Source organism: Xenopus laevis, chromosome 5S (assembly GCF_017654675.1).
Source record: "Xenopus laevis strain J_2021 chromosome 5S, Xenopus_laevis_v10.1, whole genome shotgun sequence".
NCBI lineage: Eukaryota > Metazoa > Chordata > Amphibia > Anura > Pipidae > Xenopus > Xenopus laevis.
The window spans coordinates 102,728,950-102,751,184 of record NC_054380.1 but is presented as its reverse complement, the minus strand read 5'-3'; the positions used below and the strand labels follow the sequence as shown (position 1 = coordinate 102,751,184).

At 38.4% G+C, this 22,235-nt stretch overlaps 1 protein-coding gene across 1 annotated transcript in view; it reads left to right on the top strand.

Moving 5' to 3' along the window:
* Nucleotides 1-6,679: 6,679 nt before the first annotated feature.
* The window catches only part of schip1.S (schwannomin interacting protein 1 S homeolog), a 212,173-nt gene continuing 196,617 nt past the window's right edge, over nucleotides 6,680-22,235 (top strand). The window contains exon 1 of the mRNA XM_018264559.2: nucleotides 6,680-6,936. Within this exon, the coding sequence (XP_018120048.2) occupies nucleotides 6,928-6,936 (9 nt within the window). The 5' untranslated portion in view covers nucleotides 6,680-6,927. The remainder of the gene's footprint in view (nucleotides 6,937-22,235) is intronic.

Below are 22,235 nucleotides of genomic sequence, written 5' to 3'. Positions count from 1 at the left end.
CAACATAACCACATGTTGCCCTTTTTTACCAATATATATTGAAATTGCCCATTAATTAGGGCCTCATGGGGCCCCTATACCTCCTGGGCCCCCCTGCAGCCGCAGGGTCTACTTCCTCTGTAGTTACGCCCCTGCGGAGAGCTTTGTTTTCCGAAGTCACCCAAAGTTTCCTCCCAGTGCAACAGAGTTGATCTCCTTAGGGTGCTGACATACACTAAGATTCTGGGGAGATTAGTCGCCGAGTAACAAATTGCCTCTTCTTCAGGTGACTCATCTCCCCTAAATGCCTTTAGGGGAGATGAGTCGCCCAAAGAAGAGGCAATTTGTCGCTGGGCGACTAATCTCCCCAGAATCTTAGCGTGTGTAATGTAACCACCCTTATAGGTGAGCAAATCTGCACAGGGATGGCAGATACTGTAAAAGTGTAGCTGAGTAATAAATGAGGAGCACAGTCTTTCTTGTACATTTAGATTCACTGAAGAAAAATGACAAGGAAGAAGCAGTAGATATGCAATTTCCTTTGCTCATTAAATGGTACATAAATACCTTGGAATGGACTTAGTAATGACATTAAAAAAGAGACTGAGCAATAAGGGTCAGTGCAAAATCCTCATAAAAAGGATTAAATAAGAGAGCTGTGAATATAATTTGCCGGTTTAAAAACATCAGGGCAGGCATTCATCTTGACAATGGGGTTTAGACACTGCTATCTGAACTTAAAATAGTTCAGAAAAGCATCTGAAGGAATTACACTTAAGATTTGTTTGTCATAGTATTTTAAATTAAAGTGAGCAGGTACTTTTTTGGCCAATTGCTGCATCAATCTTGGGGAATCCTGCCCAGTTTACCTCCATGGTAATTTGGTCACTAGCAAATTGTTTGAAATTACAAACTGGAGAGCTGCTGAATAAAAAGCTAAGCACAAAAAAGTGAAAACAAATTGCCTCAGAATATCACTCTCTACATCATACTAAAAGTTCATTTAAAGCTGAACTACCTCTTTAATTCTAAGGCTCTCCTGCACCCATGTTCCTTATATTTTGTACCCTGTATCCTATTCAGAAACCTTTTGTTCACTGGAGGTTTGGCACAAGACAAGTGCCTACCGTATGTGAACAGCTTTAAAGAATGCCCAAAAGAGGGAACGATGTTGTACTTGTGCCCTTGTGGTTGCTTTTAAAAATGAGCCCTATAATGTACACACTATACCTATGGAACATACCCAATCTTACATACTCAAACATGTAATAATTGTTTTATCTCTGTATTCTCCACAAATATTTGAGTGGAATAATGTATAGAAACATGGCTAAGTCAGTATTGTCAAAAAAGACTTTAGGTGATATACTATGTACACTTCTACCTGTGTGCTTCTATATACCAATTGCCTCTGCCTGTTTTTCTAGAACTAATAGAATCCAGACATTAATGACACTTGAACAGCATTTCTGAATAGCGCTGCTCAACTTGCATGAAATGAATTTTTCTATAAATGCAAATCTTCACGTGGCCGCTCATAAAATTGGATTTAAGATACTCAAGGACTTATTGAAGACAAATTGATAATTGCTAGATACCTATTTGACTTGTGCAGTTTATATAGTCATTAATGCTAACCATCCTGAAGAGCAGGGTCTTATGTAGACTTGGATTCCTTTAATGTGTTTCACCCCATGGCACATGTCAGCCAAGCACCAAAAGCCTAGCTCACCCATGTTATATTCCTGATCATACACGTGTAATTTACTGTACATTCATCACATATCTCTTATCGCTTTCATCTTTCTCTTTCATCTAATCCCACATTTTTAAGTCCACCCCATTTCATAATCTTAAGCATTCATAGTAGGCAAAGAACAGCTCTAGATTTGGTGATAGAAATAATAATTACTCTAGTTCTACAGCTAGTTCAAATTATCCACTTCTCTGTCAGCTCTTAATCATCCATTCTCTTTCATATAAATATTAACTGCCAGTCTGCTGTCATTTTTCCATTGCCAGTCCAACGTCCCCTTCATGCAGTGTATCCAAAGCTCTCCTTGTCCACTATTTTTAAAATCTAGATTAAGCAGTTGTAAGAGCAAGACTTCTATAATTAGAATGTGTTCTTTGTCCCTTTTGTCCTGGCTGCTTGGCTAATTATAGCAGCCTTTGTGTCATGTATTGCACATATTTAAACAAAGAAAAAACAGCCCTGCTGCAAAATGTGATGTTTTTTAACTTTAGGGTTTGCTTCTCTTTTAAAGAGGAACTGTAATAAAAGGTGCAAAGTTTGCTACTGGTCTAATCACCCATGGCAGCAAATCAGCAGGTTGCATTTATTAGTTAAAATAATTTCCCTTTTCTCTGTAATAAGAAACAGTACCTTATACTTGGTCCTCTCTCTAATTTCTTCTTGCACGCATATTATTTTTAAAAAAACTGTGCACTCACTCAGGTCAGAATAAATGGAACATTTTGTGTTTCCACACAAAATTCTTTGTGCGCACCAGAATTTGCTGTGTGCGCTGGCCTCAACATTTGTTAGCAAGCTTAGAAGGAACATTGATCCAAACTTAGATATAATTAATCCTTATTGCAAGCAAAACCAGCCTATTGGGTTTATTTAACATTTACATGATTTTCTAGTGAATTTACAGTATGAAGATCCAAATTACAGAAAGATTCATTACCTGGAAACCCCCAGGTCCAGAGTATTCTGGGTAACAAGTCCCATACCTGCACTACAAATCATTTTATACTGTGTTTCTGTGGGGCTGTATAACCTAAAGGCAAAGCGTGATATAAGGAACAGTGACCCCAGATGTAAAGAACAGAAGACAATATTAAAAAAGCAAGTTTTATATGAAAAACTGCTTCTGTGCATGATTCATACATGTATCTATTACAGTATTTATAACCCATCGCAAATACAGGAAGAAAGCAACTATATAAACACATTAGACCAATCAAGGTCCTGCAACACATTGAGACACATTTTAGAGCACGTGGCTGTTACTCTGCCCACTTCCTCCATACATAAATTGAATTAGAATTCCATATGTGTTTTACTGCACCTACGAGTCAATTAAACATTCTACGCACTCACACAGAAACATAGGATTTGATGGCAGATAACAGCCAATTGACCCATCTTGTTATCTAATTTAAGAGCGTGCATGCGTTCCATCCAGGCTTTATCTCGTGCTTAGTATCCTCTTGTCTGTCAGGGGAACTTTCAGTTTTCCTATATTTGCCCATACCAGTTCTGCTGTGGGGTCAATAGGAGCCACATGAGCATAGAGTTCTTAAAGGAACAGTAATTCAAAAAATGAAAGTGTTTTTAAGTAATACAAATATAATGTGGTATTGCCCTGCACTGGTAAAACGGCTGTGTTTGCTTCAGAAACACTATTATGTATATAAATAAGCTGCTGTGTAGCCATGGGGGCAGCCAATCAAAGGAGAAAAGGCTCAAGTTTCACAGCAGATAGCAGATAAGCTCTGTAGAACATAATGGTGTTATCTGTTATCCACTATTTATCCTTTGCCATATAGCCTTTTTCAGTTTCCGCCTTTGCTACACAGCAGCTTGTTTATATGAATTATAGTAGAGTTTCTGAAGCAAACAGATCAGTTTTACTAGTGCAGGTCAACACTACATGATATTTTATTTACTTTGAAACACTTTCATTTTTTGGTGTTCCTTTAACCTGACAGACAACCATTTCACCAACAGGCATACGAAATGTTGGGCCACAACCTACCTGAGGCCAGTTATCACATATGTAAAAATATTATCACAGAGCACTGCCTTATAGTAGAGGAGACATGATTTATTGGCTCAGAACCATATACAGAAAAACAACAATGTTCATTTGCTTCCTGGGCCGTCTGTGAAGCCTAACATGTGATATCCCACCACTGCCAATTACTTTAGGGAAGGGGTAGGACATTATGTGGGAGTAAATGAAAATCCCAATCCCACATTCTCTGATTTCAGTGGAACAATCCACATTGGATTTCTGGGTTATTTTTTTTTACATTTAATTGGATGGCATTATGTGAACAGGACTGAAACAGTAAGAACTAAACTTCAAAAAACTGGAATGTATTATGTGGGTTTATATCTGCAGAATAAAAACACTCCCACAGCACACCCCACTATTTAGCACAGGTAGAATATCATATTTTAGAGTTTAGGGAAGACTAAAGCTTTACAAAGAAGTAGGGTAGAAATGCTGTACATTGTGTTTTGGTCTTCTATACCAGCGCAAGGCAACCAAGGTCAGAGCCCCAAAGATGCCCCAGCAGCTCCCGTATCTTCTTTTCTGCTGATTCACTGCATTTGCTCTTTGCTGCTGTCACTTACTGAGCTTAGGGACCCACTCACTATATATATATATATATATATATATATATATATGTATATATATATATATATATATAGTGAATAAAGTACCCCCTCTTGTAAAATATATGGATATTATAAGTTACCGAGGAGTTTCATGGAACTCCGAGGTAACTTATAATATCCTCATATTTTACAACTGGGGGTACTTTATTAATTATAATACACAAATTTTAGTGAGTCATGTGACAGAAATTACATCACTACTCACCGTTTATAACTGATGACATCACTACTCACCGTTTATAAGGATATAATTTACAAGATATTCACGGCTTTTGTGTATTATATATATATATATATATATATATATATGTATTTGGAATCTACAGTAGGTACATCATTGTATAACCACAACTTATATGTTTCCAATGTCACAGCTGTAAGGTGGCTTGGAAACTGTTGTGACTCCCTGTCACTCAGCTGTAAGGTCGCATTGAAATTTCTATCTACCTGTTACTATAAACCCTTCACATCAGTCAATCCCATTTGCACTTGACAATGTCCTAGCCTTCATCTGTAAGGTGACAGGGAAACCTTGCTGTAAAGTGGCAAATATGAAGATTACCCATTGGACTGGATCAAGTGAAGGAGAACTGGACTGATTAAGCTGATTTGGCTGATGATCATTTATCCTGGTCTATGCTTTCTTCAATAGAACTGCATGTCTGAATGGAATCTGTCCATATAATATTAGCGGGCATGATCTGCCTCCATGTGCCTATGCTTGAAATTCCAGAACTCCAACATGATATGGCTACTGCTGCTGCTCATATGTCTGTCTCAAAGGCAATTCATCTGAAAGTTTTGAGTCAACATATGAATTTCCTTTTGTGTATTAAAGGAAATGTAAGACCCTGAAACAAATTAATATAAAATTATTGTTTGCATAGTTTTCAAGATATTAGCAGTTAAACATTGATTTTACAATGAATTAAAACTGAAAATTGAGTCAGTGAGAAGAGGAAAGTCTTGTAATCTTACTGTTTTTAGAAAATTAAGTTAGTAAGCAAAGAAAAGTCATCTTTGCTCTTTTTCACTAACACATTTTTGTCTACTATGGGCAGTCAGCCGAAATGAACAGCAGGTGGTGCTGCTATTTGAAATTCATTACATTAGCAGCATAAAAACTCCCATCTTCAAAATTTCAGAAATTGTAAAAGTGATCATGAAAGCACTCAAATTGACATGACTTTGTTTCTAGGTTTTACATTTCCTTTAGCTGAGCACTAATTCATCATTTAGGCAGAAAGTATCAGGGCATTTGGATTATTTTCTGTGCTACCAATCCATTAAAGGAGAAGCAAACCCAAACGTTAAAAAATCCCTACCCCCTACACTACATAGACCCCCGCTCCCTCCTCCCCCAGTCTTAGCAGAGGTAGATTTTGTCCAGCGGAGTTCAAGGGCGCCATCTTCTTCTCTTCGGCAATCTTCAGAATGAGACCAGCGGAGCGGCGCATGCGCAGTTGGAGCAATTTTTCACGACAACTGTGCATGTGCCGGAAGTCACGAAAATTGCCGAACCGCCGGTCACATTCAGAAGAATACCGACGTGGCAGAAAATGGTGTCTGTGAACTCTGATTCCTGAATCTGCATCGAGTGGTAAGTAAAAAGTTAGAGGCATTTGCCCAGGGTAACACTTAGGCTGGCTGCGTCTATGTAGGGTAGGGGGGGTAGGGTTTTTTTTCACTTTTGGGTTTTCTTCTCCTTTAAGCTTTTTCTGTTCCTAACGACCAATTTTAGTGCAATCCGACAAATCAGACAAATTATCATGAGGTTAGTGGGCACTGAAAAATCCTGCATCTAAGTCAGTTGGCAAGAATACAAATGGCATATATATAATTGCACGTGCTCTTTAATAACTAATAGGGAGCACTAGCAATGCTAAAGTGGTGCTATATTATCCTTAAAACTCTATATTGTTACCTCCTCCTATATTTTGGAAATGGCTGCCTTGAGAGAGGAAACTATGAACTGTAGTTTAGGCACAGATGTACAGTTTGGCTGGTATATCTGTGGTCTACAGAGCAACCTGGTATAATGTATGGGATAATGCATTATTAAAGCCTACACACAGAGAAAGACTGATCACTGTTGGTGGGATTTGCCTAATGAGCTGAGCTTGTTGTGATTTGCAGACTGGTAATGAAGAGGTTAAGATGAGAACAGAGCTGCTTAGTTTTGCAAAGCAAGTGGTAGGCTCAGCAGCAGTGTGAATATATAACCCAGCTGTCTCCTTCTCAGCACCAGCAGTACCAGCGGCAGCAGCAGCAGCAGCTCACTCATTACTCTCCTGCTATCACAGTGCTTAGTGTGGAGCTGTAGAAGTGCCAAGGAGTGCCTTATTTAGCTCTGCATGGGCGCTTTTCCCCCCTGCACTCTCTAATGCCTTGAATGTGCTCCAGTTCTAGTGTTGTTATCTCTGAATCACCTGGTACAAAGCAGCCAGGCATCAAGCCCAGTGGTCCCAAGCAATAGAAAGCATTCCAGCTCCCGGCTTCTGCATCCCTCCAGGTTGCCCAGGAATTTCAATATGCGACTGGTAATGTATTTCCTTTCCTAAGCAAGACACTTTGGGGATTTTCCAGTGATGCTTGGTGCTCTTGTTTTTTTGCCTTGTCTTTTCTACTAATTGAATGAAGAATGTCAGGGTGCCCAGTGGGACCTGGCTGCTGTTTGCTTTAGCTGTCAGTGGAAGATCCATAGGTAGATTTAATAGAGGTGCTTCCTGAGAAAGAAGCTATCACTTTGCTCTGAGGCAGAAAGCCTTGGAGGAGACTGAATTACAATGTTTGGCTTTCATTTGTTCTTGTTTCTCAGCTCGCAGTGGAGGAAAGAGTGAAACTGCAGATAGTAATGCTATTTCACAGCTGACACAGGCTCTGCAGAAATGCACATCTACTGTACTGAGAGTGCTTGGCTTACAGGTATTCTGCTGCCTTATTGTTACTTGGAGCCATTTAATCCAGTGTATCTCAGGTGACATGATTTGTGCATTAAGTATCGAAGCTTGCGTTGTGCTTAGGAGAAAGCCTTCAATGGTCAATCTAGCTGAAATGCGCAGAATATTGTGAGATGGGGTGTTACATTGATAAAATGCAAGGTTTGAAAGGTGGATTATGTTATTAAATGTGACTTTTGTGACCTACCCAGGCTTGCCTGAGCACAGTGTGCTCATACATACTGTGATTTTATACCTAATGTGACCATATCTATTTATGTAAAATACCCGCTGAGAGTTGAGGGGTGGGAAGAAATCATTTATGACACAAGTGGTGAATCCATGGCAGTGACATAAATTTAGATCTATGCATCACCTTGCCCCATCATTGGATCCCATCCTCAGTGATAAGCATCTGTCACAGGGAATTTAGAGACAGGCAGAATGAGGCATGCACAGCATCAAAATGAACTGATTGCACCAATGTAACACAAATTTGTTTTAAATGGAAAGCAGCAAAAAGTGTGACTTCAGTTAGAGGATTCAGGGAGCGTTGTGAATAGGGTTGCCACCTTTTCTAGAAAAAAATACCGGCATTCCTATATATTTATCTTTTTTCCCGATTAATAACATTGGAATCAACCATAATTTTTACTGGCCAGGTGGCAACCCTAGTTGTGAAGCATAGTTCAACAGCTGCTAGTGGGGGCCCAGGTTGGGTTCTTTCATTGACTAGGGGCACCCCCTCTCCCTTTAACTCTGAATTCTGGGCAACCACAATGACTGAAATAGAAAGTATCCCATCATTTTCATTTTAAGGTTTATCAAGGAAAACATTTGTAATGCATCCTTCTAGCAGTTCCTATGGTCCCAAAGAGAAAGATACTTATGCTTATGAAATACTTTTGGGGGTTAACAATTTGCAGTGAAACAGTGAGAGACACTTAAACAGTTCTTCATTAGTATGTGTGTATAAATATAAATGTATCAGGATACAGGAGTATTCATGGCGTAATAAAAAAGAAAAGTACAAATTTATTAGGTTGACATATTGGTCCTCCTGTTGTAAGGAGCACACAAATATCTATGAAGGAGATATATTCTCTTTTTTAGTTTGAGAACAGGTATAGTTTTAATGCTGTTGTAAAGCTATTGTAAAACACAGTTGGTATTGTGGATGAAAATGTCTACAGCCAGTGAAGGTTTGCCCTTGTGAGCTGAATTTGCTGCTCTCACCGGCAACATATAAATAACTCTTCTTGTAACAGACTGCTGTTGCTACTTAGTTGTTTAAAACCTTCAGGTATCATAAGATGTCCAAGTGGATGAAAACTCTGGAACCAATTTTACAACAAAAAGCTCTTTCACATAATAGCGGCACAGGAGCTTCAGCTACAGTTTTCCTCTGAACGTGAATGTTCTATATTTGAGACTGCCCTTGTTTTGTCTTTTTTTGGAAAGCTGTGTCGATTATTGCTTTCTAAGTGGATTCAGTGTAAGTTGTTGCTTAGCACCGAGTCGTACCTTTTATTTGACTTAATGGTTAGTCTGTAGAAAAACTACTGAAAGGATATGCTGACAATAGTAAATAAGTTCCATCATTGCTCTTTTTGTTGTAGTGTGGAACATACTCCAGCATGTTTTTGAGGATATTTTTCTTGAAATATTTATGGCATCATGACACCGTAAAACCTATATTTTGTTTTTGGTAAGAGAAAACTGAGAAACATTGGTCTGCAACAGTTATAATGTGGCTTCTATGAAATGCCTTGATGCATTTTTTGGCACTTAAATTCACTTAAAAAAAGGGTGAAAACAATACCCTGACTACCAGGGAACTTTGGTTTTCCAATCAATAATGAACCAAATTATATAACCTTTATAAAACCAATTCATTTGTTCCCCTGGTAGTAATAGGGCCAGTATCAAACTTTGTGTGAAACAAACGTATAAGGCTATATAATTTGGTTAATTTTTTTGCACTTGCAGAACCACATTGAATTGAATGCTGAGGCCTGCAACCTAATGTCAGAAGTTTGCACCAGATAAAAATGTAAATTTGTTTATTGGGATATCTAAAGAAATGCATTTATCTCATCAAAGTGACCCTTTACTTGCATAGCAATCTCCTAGGATTATGCATGTGTCACAACCTGTGCCCAAAACCCTTCTATTCAGAACCCTTAAAAGTAACCTCGTTAGCACTGATTAATCTAATGAAAAAACACACACATCACCTATGGAAGTTCATTGCTGTACTGCTTAAACATTGGCAGGGGCAGCACTACAGAGAAATCAAACCCTACAGTTGCAGGGGCCCCAGGAGTGTAGAGGGCCCAGTAAGGTGCTAAATAATGAGAAATTTCAATATATCTTGGTAGAATGGGTCAACTTACCAATGTTTTGGTAACCTACACCTTTGTTAAAACAAAACATTTGCCTACAATAATCATAATTTGGTTTCTGTGGATTCCTTGATGTATTTGGTGGCACTTGCAGTGTCACAGAGCCTTTAATGGGTGCTGAGACCTGCAAACTAATGGCAGAAGTTTGTACCTGGTAAGACTGTAATTTTGTGTAGTGAAGTATCTAAAGAAATAAATGTTACTTTTTGCTTGCACAGCACTCTCCTAGGCACTGTCCAGGGTGCTGAGGTGGAGGTTTGGCTTTTGAACTGTGTGTGGGTGGTACGTTGGCTTTGAACAACAGAACAAGCAACTGCTAAACACAGGAGAAAGTTATGAAACATGATTGTCTGAAAGACACAGTTCTGCAGGAAGATTGTCAGAAATCCAACAATTGAAACCATGTACAGACAAGCTGTAACTGTATGTGAACAAGTAAGACTGGGTCAATATCATGTTAACCTGAATAAATTATCATTAGAATCATTCTTAAGTGAATTCTCTGACCATCTCTCCACCTTCTTGGTCCTTAAACTGACCACTCATAAGGATCAATGTGTAATTTGATAATAGATAGCAGCTTGAGACATAGACATTCTACTACTTCGACTAATGACCCCTATTCCAAAAGTTTTTTTGGTTATTCAGTGGCTGGTACTTTAAAGCAAGCATTTACTGTAGTATGTTTAGTATATTCTTAACAACTTTTCACGTGGTCTTCATTATTTATTTATATAAATTATTAGTTCCTGTTCTGCATTTTTTTCAGATTGCGAATGAAAATGTTGAATAGTTGAAAGGGTCAGTAAACCTGGCCTGAAAGTTTTAAAATAAAACAAGTAAAGCATCCAAAAGCCACCACAAATAAGAAAAATAACAACTAATTGCAAATGCCATACAAATACTGCCGTCTACATCATATTAAAAGTCGTTTGAAGGCAAATGTCCTCATTAAGTTGAACACTTTATTGCTGGTTCACATGTTTTTCATTCATTTATCCCTATCCTAACCTGTGCAATGGCGTTATCTACGCATGAAGCTAGCTAACTGAATGGCATGGTGGTGTGTAGTTAACATTCTCAAATACAATTCATTAGCTCCTTGGTTGGGCCTTTTGATCTTGAGAAAGCATAATAATCTTTTTTTTTTACATGTTGGTAGAACAAAATTCCATGAATGTAACCATACTTAACCATACAACATACCCAGCAAAATGTCCTTTTCTTGCTTATAAATGACCACTAATATGGCTATTAGCACTTAACAAACTCTACTGGACCAGAGAGCCCTGATAAATCATGTTGGATCATGTTCTGCTCCAACAAGATGCTTACAGAATATTGTATACAGTGATTAAAGTACCCCCTCTTGTAAATTATGAGGATATTATAAGTTACCGAGGAGTTTCATGGCCATATATTTTTATACAGGTCATGGAACTCCGAGGTAATGTCTAATATCTTCATATTTTGCAACTGGGGGAACTTTATTTATTATAATACACAAGTTTCAGTGAGTCATGTGACAGAAATGACATCAGAACTCACCGTTTATAACTGATGCCATCAGAACTCACCGTTTATAATAATTTACAAGATATTCATGGCTTTTGTGTATTATATCTGAATATTGTACTGTATGTTCTTTGTACTTTTATCATTACTATTTATATATATAAAACATCGATATATTTTGCACAGCAGTAGTTTACACATGTGAGACGGAGATGAATATCAACTGCTGACTGTAGGAGAAAACGTTAATTACATTTTGATGCGGTTGGACCTCAAAGTGGTCATGCTGTTTTAAAAAGTAATGTGCTTCAGGCCTCAGTACCAGGAAGGATTTGCTCTTGCTCGCATTAGGAGATGCATCACATTTTTATGATGTTTTTGCACTATGCCTAATAGTTTGTCACTGGAAAGAAATAGTTTAGACAAATTCCAGAAGCACACCAAAAATAATTGCTGCGTGAAAATAGGTGATTGTTTAGCCCATAAGCATTCACAAACAAGTCTTGTTTGTGAATACTTATGAAGTAAATAAATGACCTGTTTACAGGCAGCAATTATTTTTTGTGTGCTTCTGGATTTTGTCTATGCTGACCTTTGTCCCCATGCAAGGAAGGGGATTTCTGGTTGAGCATCCACCACTTCTTTGGTTTTACAACACACAAGTTTCAATTAATCAAGAGAGATCGCTAAGTATCTTTTATGAAAATTTATAATACAAGAGGCATAAATATCCCGTATATGATATCATTATAAATGGCGCTTATTATGTAATTTGTTTGTACATTATTTACTATATTCTGTAAATAGTACTTAGTGATGTCATACTTTTTAACTTGTGTTTTGTGATGAGGCTTGTGTTACTCATCAGAACTTACGTATTATAAAAAATGTATGTGCCCCAGTAAAAATATAAGGATAACCTTGAAGTTTCACAAGCTGTATATGGAAGTGAAATTCCCTGAGTCCTTCTCTTTCTTGGCACTTTTGTATTTCTTATACTGATATATAGCAGTTTCCTCTATTTATGGAAGCTAAGGACACCTAAACCTTAATTGTTCTCCATCTATATATATCAGAGATCCAGTACAGAACCACCAGTCCACTACACCAGGAAATTTCCATGCATTTTTCTGATAAACTCTTGGACTTACACTGGTTTGATAGCTGGTGTCTGGCCAGCAAATCCTTTACCCTTAAAAACGATTTGTTGAGACGACCAGAACAAAATAAGCTGCATCAATCCGATTTGGTAGCAGAATAGTTATATACAGAGAGCAAAAGTACAGTTGGCATAGTGAATGTGCTGGAAAATGTAATCTTTATAAAGGAGCCCTGCTATGTGTTGAGCTGAAATGATTACTGAGAGCTGTAATATTTTCAAAGGCTTCACAACACAGATTTAATCTGGAAAAAGTCTGTTGAGATGAAAGGTGATGCAGTGACTGGGGGAAGGGCATAAAGATTTGGGGCAGAAAAACCATTCAGTTTTGTGTAGCAGGGAGACGACTCTAAAAAGGACCATTTATATGATAATTTCTGTGCTGAGTTTGGCTGGATGTTCCTTACAACCACAAGGCATTTTTCATATTATGTAATCTATTATTGACATACAGTAAATTTGTGTGTTGCTCCAAAATCTGTTACTGAATACTGCAAGGAAAGTGTTTATGGTATTATTGATTTTCCTGTTCGTTTCATGGATTTTTGAACTGAGCGAGGGGAAAGATCAGTCTTTGCTTCAAAAATCACTATGAAGATATGAGTGAAAGTATATTGAGCCGTATTGATTATAGCCTGGTTTGCCAGAAAATAAAATGGCAAGCAGAAAAATAGTAGTTATTTAATAGTGTAGATGGAGTGAAAAGTGTAGTCGCACTGGGAACTGTGAAAAATGAGACAACCCCTCGTGGTATAAAATAGAACGGAATGAACATAAGGAAAGATAACAGCTGGGATCACACTTGGCCAAGACTGTAATGAGGTTATGTAATGAAAGTCACAAAGTTTGCAGCACATCTAGCAATGCACAGAAAACTATCAGAGGTTTTGCTTTCCAACAGGTGACCAGTAATTACTTGCTGCTGATTGGAGATTTTTATATTGCACATTAAACTTGTGGAATTGCTCTAACCGTTGCAATATATAGTCAGAGTAAGCATTTTAATTCCTAAAGCATAATGTTTATATCAGTGAGTTTGTGTGAAGTCAGTGAAAAATCTTGGAGCATATTACATGATCATAAAAGCAAATGTTTTAATGAGAAAGTTCTGAAATATGCCTAATAGATATGTGCATATATTTCAGCATAACCCTGCACCATGCATTATTAATACAGGAGAATGCGCCATGCATGAAATTGGGTTGCCAGGTTGTCTCTTTAAAACCAAATTCATGTAAAATATACAAACTCTAGGACTAAATAGGAATACTTTATATGTTTAATGCACTGTATCAGCAGAATGTTGCCAGCGCATCCCTTTAATTATGGATGTTTATGGAATATGCCTAACACTATTGCAGAGGTTATATCAGAGTGCAAAGTGTTGCAAATGAATGAAAAGTGTTGTGAGTGCTCCTTCTTGCATAGGTTTCAGCACATCAGAGCATGGTGCTTTTTATAACATTCTCTTTATAAAAAAGCATAATAAAAAAAGCATTGTGCACAGGGAAATTGCTAGGGGCCCAAGGCTAAGGCCCATAAACCTATACATGTCCCATATTTTTACATATGGAACCATTGTAATTTTTTTTCATGCTCTCTACTGCATTCCTCCCTTTTCTTCTGTAATTTTTTCCCTTCTTACCCTTCTATGTCTTCCATTTAGCTATTTGCTTGTACTTTTCCCATATGTCTATTCTCCTTTCTACCCATCCCCCTCTCTTTTTATCCACCCTTTTCTTTCCTTTTATCCCATATTTTCCTTTCTTTACCATTTTCCCATTCGGTCTCACCTTCTTTTCTCTCCTTTCCAGTCTTTCTCTCACCTTACCTTTTTCTCACTCTTTTGCTGTATTTCTAAACATCTAGAGCAGGGGTCTCCAACCTTTTTTACTCGTGAGCCACATTTAAATGTAAAAAGAGTTGGAGAGCAACACAAGCATGAGAAAGTCCACGGGGATGTCAAATAAGGCCTTTGATTGGCTGTTTGGTAGCCCCTATATGGACTGGCAGCCTACAGGAGACTCTGTTTAGCAGTACACCTGGTTTTTATACAACCAAAACTTGCCTCCAAGCCTGGAATTCAAAAATAAGCTCCTGCTTTGAGGCCACTGGGAGCAACATCCAAGGGGTTGGAGAGCAACATGTTGCTCGCGAGCTACTGGTTGGGGACCATTGATCTAGAGTATATAGTCCTGTGCATTTGTAACTTGTACCAGTCATTAAACAGCTGAAGATATGCAAATGACATAGGCTACAATTGGAAATGTGTGCATGTTATATTTGTTAATGTATCTAAGAATATCTGGATGTTTCTGCACTCTGCAAGTGTCTGTAATCACTATGAAAGTGTCAGACAAGATGAAAACACAAATGGAGTTAAATGAATATTTTTACATTCTAATTCATCTAGTGCAAACTTCATATCCATTTATATACCTGAGAAGCAATGTTTGCATAATAAATGTGTATTTTTAAATAAATAAATAAAGAATTTTAAAATAAAGAATTTGAATGTGCTCTGTAAGTAAATATCATGTAAATGGGCAGTTAACGCTTGGTTTCACTACAAACTGGAAAGCAAGCAGGCCACTTGCAATATGTCCTGTAGAAGCTCCACAGGAGCCAAATGCTGGTGTATGGGATTGCCTTACAAATAGAAAGCCATTCTGCCATACCAGTTCTCTTGCATATGACCTCTTTTTTAGTACAGGGAGCAATTTATTCTAATGCTTCAGATATATAAAAGAATATTATCGTCAGTCCCCCATATGTGGATGAATCTATGTATTCTCCTTAATTTATTGTTCAAAGAACCCATAAATTGGCATTCCACCAGAGCCACCCCTCCAGTTTCCACATTTCAATTTATTGGCGTTCCCACGTAACATCTTAAAGCTCAGAGAGGCAGACACTGATATTCTCAATATGCAGTTATAAAGCTAATGCAACTGCAAATAGGCAATGAAATAAAGTGCACTTTTCCACATGGGAAAATAATGTTTAATACTGACTGAGCTTCTAAGACATCAAAAAGATGGACAAGGATACAACCCACAAGCTGCAAATGTCACATAAATAACCTGCTTTAAGAAGAAAATCCCACATAGTGTACTAGGGATCATATACTTCATTTAGAAACCTATTTAGGTCAAGCTTAGTCACTGAGCAGACGAGAGAACAATCAAACATCCTGTTTGTTTATTACTCTTTACTTTTATATGACACGTCTGGCTAAATTGAAGAAGAGAAATCTTATTCCTATTGCAGCAGCATTTTGGGACCCTGCTTCACACAAGGCTTTTATATAGCTGTATCTAATTATTTATATAAATAGGTAGAAATGTAAATATTACAGCATACACGGCACATGCACAGAAGTGAAACATCAAGCACTTGTGCATCAACTTCAATACAAGCCAAGCATTTGCTCTCAATATTACATACTGCATGTTCATTATATACATTCCACTCGTAGAAAGCACTCACGGCATCATATATCGTAAAAGAACAACCACATACCATATATATATATATATATATATATATATATATATATATATATATATATATATATATATATATATATTGGAAGTACAAATGTAGGTTTTTAGTTTATTTCCAAGTATAAACTGCAGTCAAGAGGGCACAATACAGACTGGGAGAGGACTGCTTCACCTGTGGCTCTTCAACTGTTGTTGAGAGGTAGTGTCCATGACCCACTGACCCATAGTTTGGACAGTCCTAGTAAATATAGAAGCCATTTTTTGGCCCAGGCCTTACCAGAAGTAAAGATATCTGTGACTACCAGGAGATTGTTCCCGTTGATCTTACATGTATGCTTCTCAAAGTCTGAATTACAATGATTTATTGATTTATTAGGGGGGCATTTAATTAGTGCAGCACAGGCTACAAAATGCAAAAAAATAGGTTATTTTTTTGCCCCCTAGTGCTCTTGCATTTGTATTCAAAGTTAGTGATGCGGATTGTCTTTTAGGGGTAGTTGCATTAGTTGCTGGTAAAGCTTCAAGTCAGGAAGCACACTCAGGAGGGGCATATTTAACATCTGCTCTGTTTGCTGCACTGTTAAGTTCAACTGTAAAGGTAAGAAGAGAAACAGGAAAGAGCACAGAAGCTGAATAGTTTCAAGTTTGTAGAGTTTTGTGGGTAGAAGACAGAGTGCAGAGGGATAATAATCCAATGCAAGGGGGGTATCAAGTGAGTATTCCACAGTATAATATTGATTAGCACTAACTTAACTAAAGTCTTCCAGGCCCCGGCACTGGACATTCACCCACCCCCCCTCTAGACGCGCGGATAACTTACTGCCGTAATCTCCGGCGGGACCACTGTGCTGCGGCGCGATCTCCGGTTGCCCCGAGGGGGAGTGGACCCTGGTGCAATTGCACCCACTGCTCCCCCGGTAGTTACGCCACTGTTGATTAGTACAGTTAGTGTGGAGGGACAGGTTGACAATATTCTTTTGGAAAAAGCTGGCAGTAGATGGAGAAGAAATGGCAGATATACGCAAGAGACTAATAGCAGAGAAATGTAGTTCTTTGGAGAGTTTGTTAATGAAAGTATTAAACAAACATTGCTTTCAAACTGACTAATGCCAATGTTTAAGCGAAAAACAGCTAGCTAGTTTTGGAAGTATTATATGCCTTATGACCTTTAACTGACCAAACAACAAAATATATACGACATAAAGAACTTCAAATGGCAAATTTGTTTTTTTTTAAACTTTTTAAATACTTTTCTGGTGTGCATTGTTCATATATTGAGCCAGACAATTGTTGCAGAACATTTTTGCAGCTTATAAGTCATGAATGAACTTTTATTGAGTGTGTGGAACAGCAAAGTCGTCAACCATGAGTTGTGATGCTGTTGGATGCTGTGGGTACCAAAATAAACAGATCATTTATTTGTGTGAATTCGTCACATTTGAAAGCATATTCCAAAGATTAAAATGAGTTGGTGTTAAAGAAGTACTTTGATATCGGCCAAATTTGGGGATTGGTATGGGACCTTTCTATCCAAAATCTGGTTCTTTATACTTTATACTTTCAAGTTAGTATTTTATAGAATGGCTAATTCTAAGCAACTTTTCAACTGGCCTTTTTTTTAAATTATTTGCTGCCTTCTTATGACTCTTTCCAGCTTTCAAATGGAGGTCACTAACCCCACCTAAAAAACAAATGCTCTGTAAGGCTCAGGCATGTTTCAGGGCCTGCTGCCGCCTGTTGGAGCGGGTCGAGGAGGGGCCACATTGCTAGTTCAGTGAGTGATATTGTGCTCGCTGCACTAGCAGAGCCGAATTTCCATTTTAAAAAATGGAAATTCGACTCTTAAAGTTAACAGTGGTGGCTTTTTGTCGCTCCTGGTAACTGGCCTCTCTGTGCTGCCTAAGGCAAGATTCTTACCTTGCCTCATGGCCAGAATGGCCCTGTTAAGGCTCGGGGGCACCTTGCCTAGGGTGCCAAAATACCTTGGCCCCTGCTAGGTTATACGGTATATGCGTGTCCCTTTCCTGCCTGCTTGACTTTTCCTGCACTAAAGATCTACTCCAGCTCGGGGGTTAAAAGGTTAATCTTGCAAGCAGTCCTGGCACAGATCATTCTGTTTATTGTATAGTCACATACCTGAATATGAAAGGAAGCAGCAGCACTGTGATAAGAGTATAAGTCCATAACACAATTTAACTGTGCTGCCAGTCAAGCATTTAAAAGAGAACTAAACATTAAAAATGAATATGGCTAAAAATGCCATATTTTATATAAAGAACTTATGGCACCAGCCTAAAGTTTCAGCTTGTCAATAGCAGCAATGATTCAGGACTTCAAATTTGTCACAGGGGGTCACCATCTTGGAAAGTGTCTGTGACACTCACATGCTCAGTGGGCTCTGAGCAGCTGTTGAGAAGCAAAGCTTAGGGGTCGTCACTAATTATCAAGCAGAAAATGAGGTTGGCCTGTAATATAAGCTGATGCTACAGGGCTAATTATTAAATTCTGATGCTAGTTGCACTGGTTTGTGTGCTGCCATGTAGTAATTATCTGTATTAATTACTAATCAGCCTTATATTGTGACATTTTTATTCTATGTGTACTGTATATTGTGAATTGGTCCCCAAGCTCAGTAAGTGACAGCAGCCACGGAGCATGTGCGGTGAATCAGGAGAAAAGAAGATGGGGAGCTACTGGGGCATCTTTGGAGACACAGATCTTTACTGCTAAACGGTTGTAGTTGCCTTGGGCTGGTACAGAAGTCCAAAACATAGTGTACAACATTTCTAGCTACTTCTTTAGTTAAGCTTTAGTTCTCCTTTAACTTCTGGCTTCACGAGCTCAAGGGACCATAAGAACATGTTGAAGTCCGATACTCTCTTAAAGGAGAAGTGACCTATGTCCAATTTACATACAAAGGACATATAGGCATATTTTGATGAAGAATTCAATTATGCTAAAATCTGGAAAGTGTAACTATCCCTTTAATTAAAATGGAGTGTATGGAAGACAGCCTTCTCCTAATTCAGGACTTTCTGGACAATGCCTTTCCAGGTAATGGATCCTATACCTGTACATGTTATCTGGAAACCCCTTATCCAGAAAGCTCAAAATTACCGCAAGGCTGTCTCCCATATTATCTGAATTTTTAAAAATATAATTAATCCTCACTGGAAGCAAAGCTCGCCTATTGGATTTATTTACTGTTTACATGATTTTCTAGTAGACTTAAGGTATGAAGATCCAAATTACAGAAAGATCCATTATCCAGAAAAAACTGAGCTTTTTGGATAACAGGTCCCATACGTGTACATCATTTTAAATTACAGTGGTAAAACTGGGAAGGTGCTGGTAATATTCTAAGTACAAATAAAACATAATGACACTCATGAATATTATAATTGTTATTGAATCATGATGATCCATGTTCTGCTTGTATTTCCTTTCAACTCTTTAGTAAATGTTGACACATGTTTTAATTAAAAAATATAAGTGACAAAATGATTTACAGGGACACATGTTATTTCATGATAGCTGCACTTTAAGGACATTTGTAGTGCAGAGCTGAGCAATAAATTACCATGTTATCATAACCCGGACATACACTTAAATGTAGTGGTATTCTTAGCCAAGACAATTTTTGAGTACCTTGTGTTTGTGTTATTTATGATGAGAAAACATGTTATATTTATAGCAAATCTGCTGTATTGAAGCCAAGCATTTAACTGCTGTTCTGAAAATTAAAACCCACTTTCTTCAGAGGTTTATGACTTGAATTCGCATTCTTGAGTGAAGCCTCGTAATTAAAACCAAAGCACAGACAAGCAGATGATAGATGTGCCCTGTTTCTTCAGCATAATGAAAAGTCACTGTAATTTTTCTTGCGCCTTGGATAGACTACAGATTTATCATCACGTCGCAGAACATATTCAAGAAAAAAAAAAAAGCAATTACACCAGAGACCTTCGTGGCAACTTCTGTCACACGAAACCTTATGAATATTTGTTTGATTTTTAATTACAAATATTGGTTTTCCCAAAGAATTTGTGGTTTCTATTCATTTTCTGCGTAGAACAAGAGCTGTCTGTGATGACAAAGAAGTCACACTCATTAGTGTGTTGTTCTGCTTCTCCAAAAGGGATTTCTCTGCTGAACTCCATTGGATTTAGGCTTTGTACATCTACAGCAGGGATCCCCAACCTTTTGAACCCATGAGCAACATTCAGACGTAAAAGGAGTTGGGGAGCAACACTAGCATGAAAAATGTTCTTGTGGTGCCAAATAAGTGCTGTGATTGGCCATTTGGTAGCCCCTATGTGGATTGTCAACCTACATTGAGACTCTGTTTGGCAGTACACCTGATTTTATACAACCAAAACTTGCCTCCAAGCCTGGAATTCAAAAATAAGCTCCTGCTTTGAGGCCACTGGGAGCAACATCCAAGGGGTTGGAGAGCAACATGTTGCTCACGAGCTACTGGTTGGGGATCACTGATCTACAGTATTAATCTATTTCACCTGTCTAAAATATGGATTTGTCTGTCTTGGGAAGGAGGCTCACAAAGAGTAAATGCCACAATTTCAAATTGTGATAGTTCCATAATTCAATTAAAATTGAACCATAAACAACCAGTGAAAAGTATTCCTTGTGTAATAAATAATGGAGAATGTGTACAGACTATTCATAAAGTATTTCAAATGTACAACTTTTTTACGGCAAGGAAGGGCAGGATGTGTCAGGGGTCTGGATCAAGGAGGAAGCCCTCTAGTGGGAGCAAGGCCGCGGTATCCGAAGGGTTAAGCAGAATCAGTAGTAGTGGTCACAGGCAGGAGTTAACGAGGGCAGGCAGATCAGATGCAAAAGTCGAAGCAAAGTTCAATAACACAGGCAGGTAATAGGAATCACAGACAGGCAGCAGGAATCAGGGCTGGGAGCAGGAATCAGGGCTGGGAGCAGGAATCAGGGCTGGGAGCAGGAATCAGCAGGGCTGGGAGCAGGAATCAGCAGGGCTGGGAGCAGGAATCAGGGCTGGGAGCAGGAATCAGGGCTGGGAGCAGGAATCAGGGCTGGGAGCAGGAATCAGGGCTGGGAGCAGGAATCAGGGCTGGGAGCAGGAATCAAGGCTGGGAGCAGGAATCAAGGCTGGAGCAGGAATCAAGGCTGGAGCAGGAATCAAGGCTGGAGCAGGAATCAAGGCTGGAAAACAGGCAGTACAGGAACCCAGGATCAGTAGTGAATTGAATCCTATTCTTGGGCGCCGTCACAATGTTTTGGGCACCCTTTTATGACGAGATCCCGGCACCAGTGATGACATCATCATGCAGCGACGCTGCAGCCATGTGTTCAGCATGGGCGTCGCCATCTTGGATCTTCACTGTGACCGCCGGGAATGTAAACAGCGCCGTCGGGTACTTCTGGCAGTCCTGACAAGATGTTAGATTGTTTGTCTGTTGGGCAAGGGGCGTAATAGAGCAATACTAGAAAGCTTGGGCCCCAAACTCATTGTAAAAATTTGAAGAAATCAGGGGCATTCAACTTCAGTATCGGACCTTGGATAATAAGCATGGCAAGCTTTACAAAAAGTTACTTTTATGAGCCCCTAAATAGATTATTGATTTTTACACTCCTGTTTGGTTTTTGAGTGCCTGCTTTTCATCAATACATTGGAATCCATTCCCCTATATGAAGGCTCAGGATGGTGCACCTGGGCCTTTTCCAGTACTTGGTAAGTCTTGTAAACCTATTTTTAAGGCACTATTTATCTCTTCAGTCTTTACAAGAAAGCAGACACAGATGTGAAATCCAAGGGTTCATTTAAAACTATTTCTTCATAATGGATGAATTTCTTACCTTTGCGAACCTCAATGGCAGAATGGCTTTAAACAAGGCCTTTAAACTGGGGGCCTGAAGCTCAAAATAAAACAATCTCTAATTTATGCACCTGATTTCCTTACTGAAAGTAATGTATAATGTCAGCAAAAAAACAAGTTTAAAATTATTTGAATTGCAGTTTCACCAAGAGCATCCGGTTTAGTCTATCAGTCTTGCTTCAACTAACTCCATAAGCTACATATAACAGCCTGCACAGTCTGCCTTTAAGATTGTCTCTCACTTGCCCCCATCCCCCACATTTTATTTGCCCATCAACTCAAATAAAGGCATATTACGTTTTTGTAATAAGCACAGAAATAAGTATGTCCGTGCTTCATATTTTACAGTTTGATGTGTCCTCCTATCCAGTATTTTGATTTCCAGATCCATCCATAACTTATATTTTCTGCTTCTTTTTTTAGTTTGCAGTCACTGTTTTCTAAT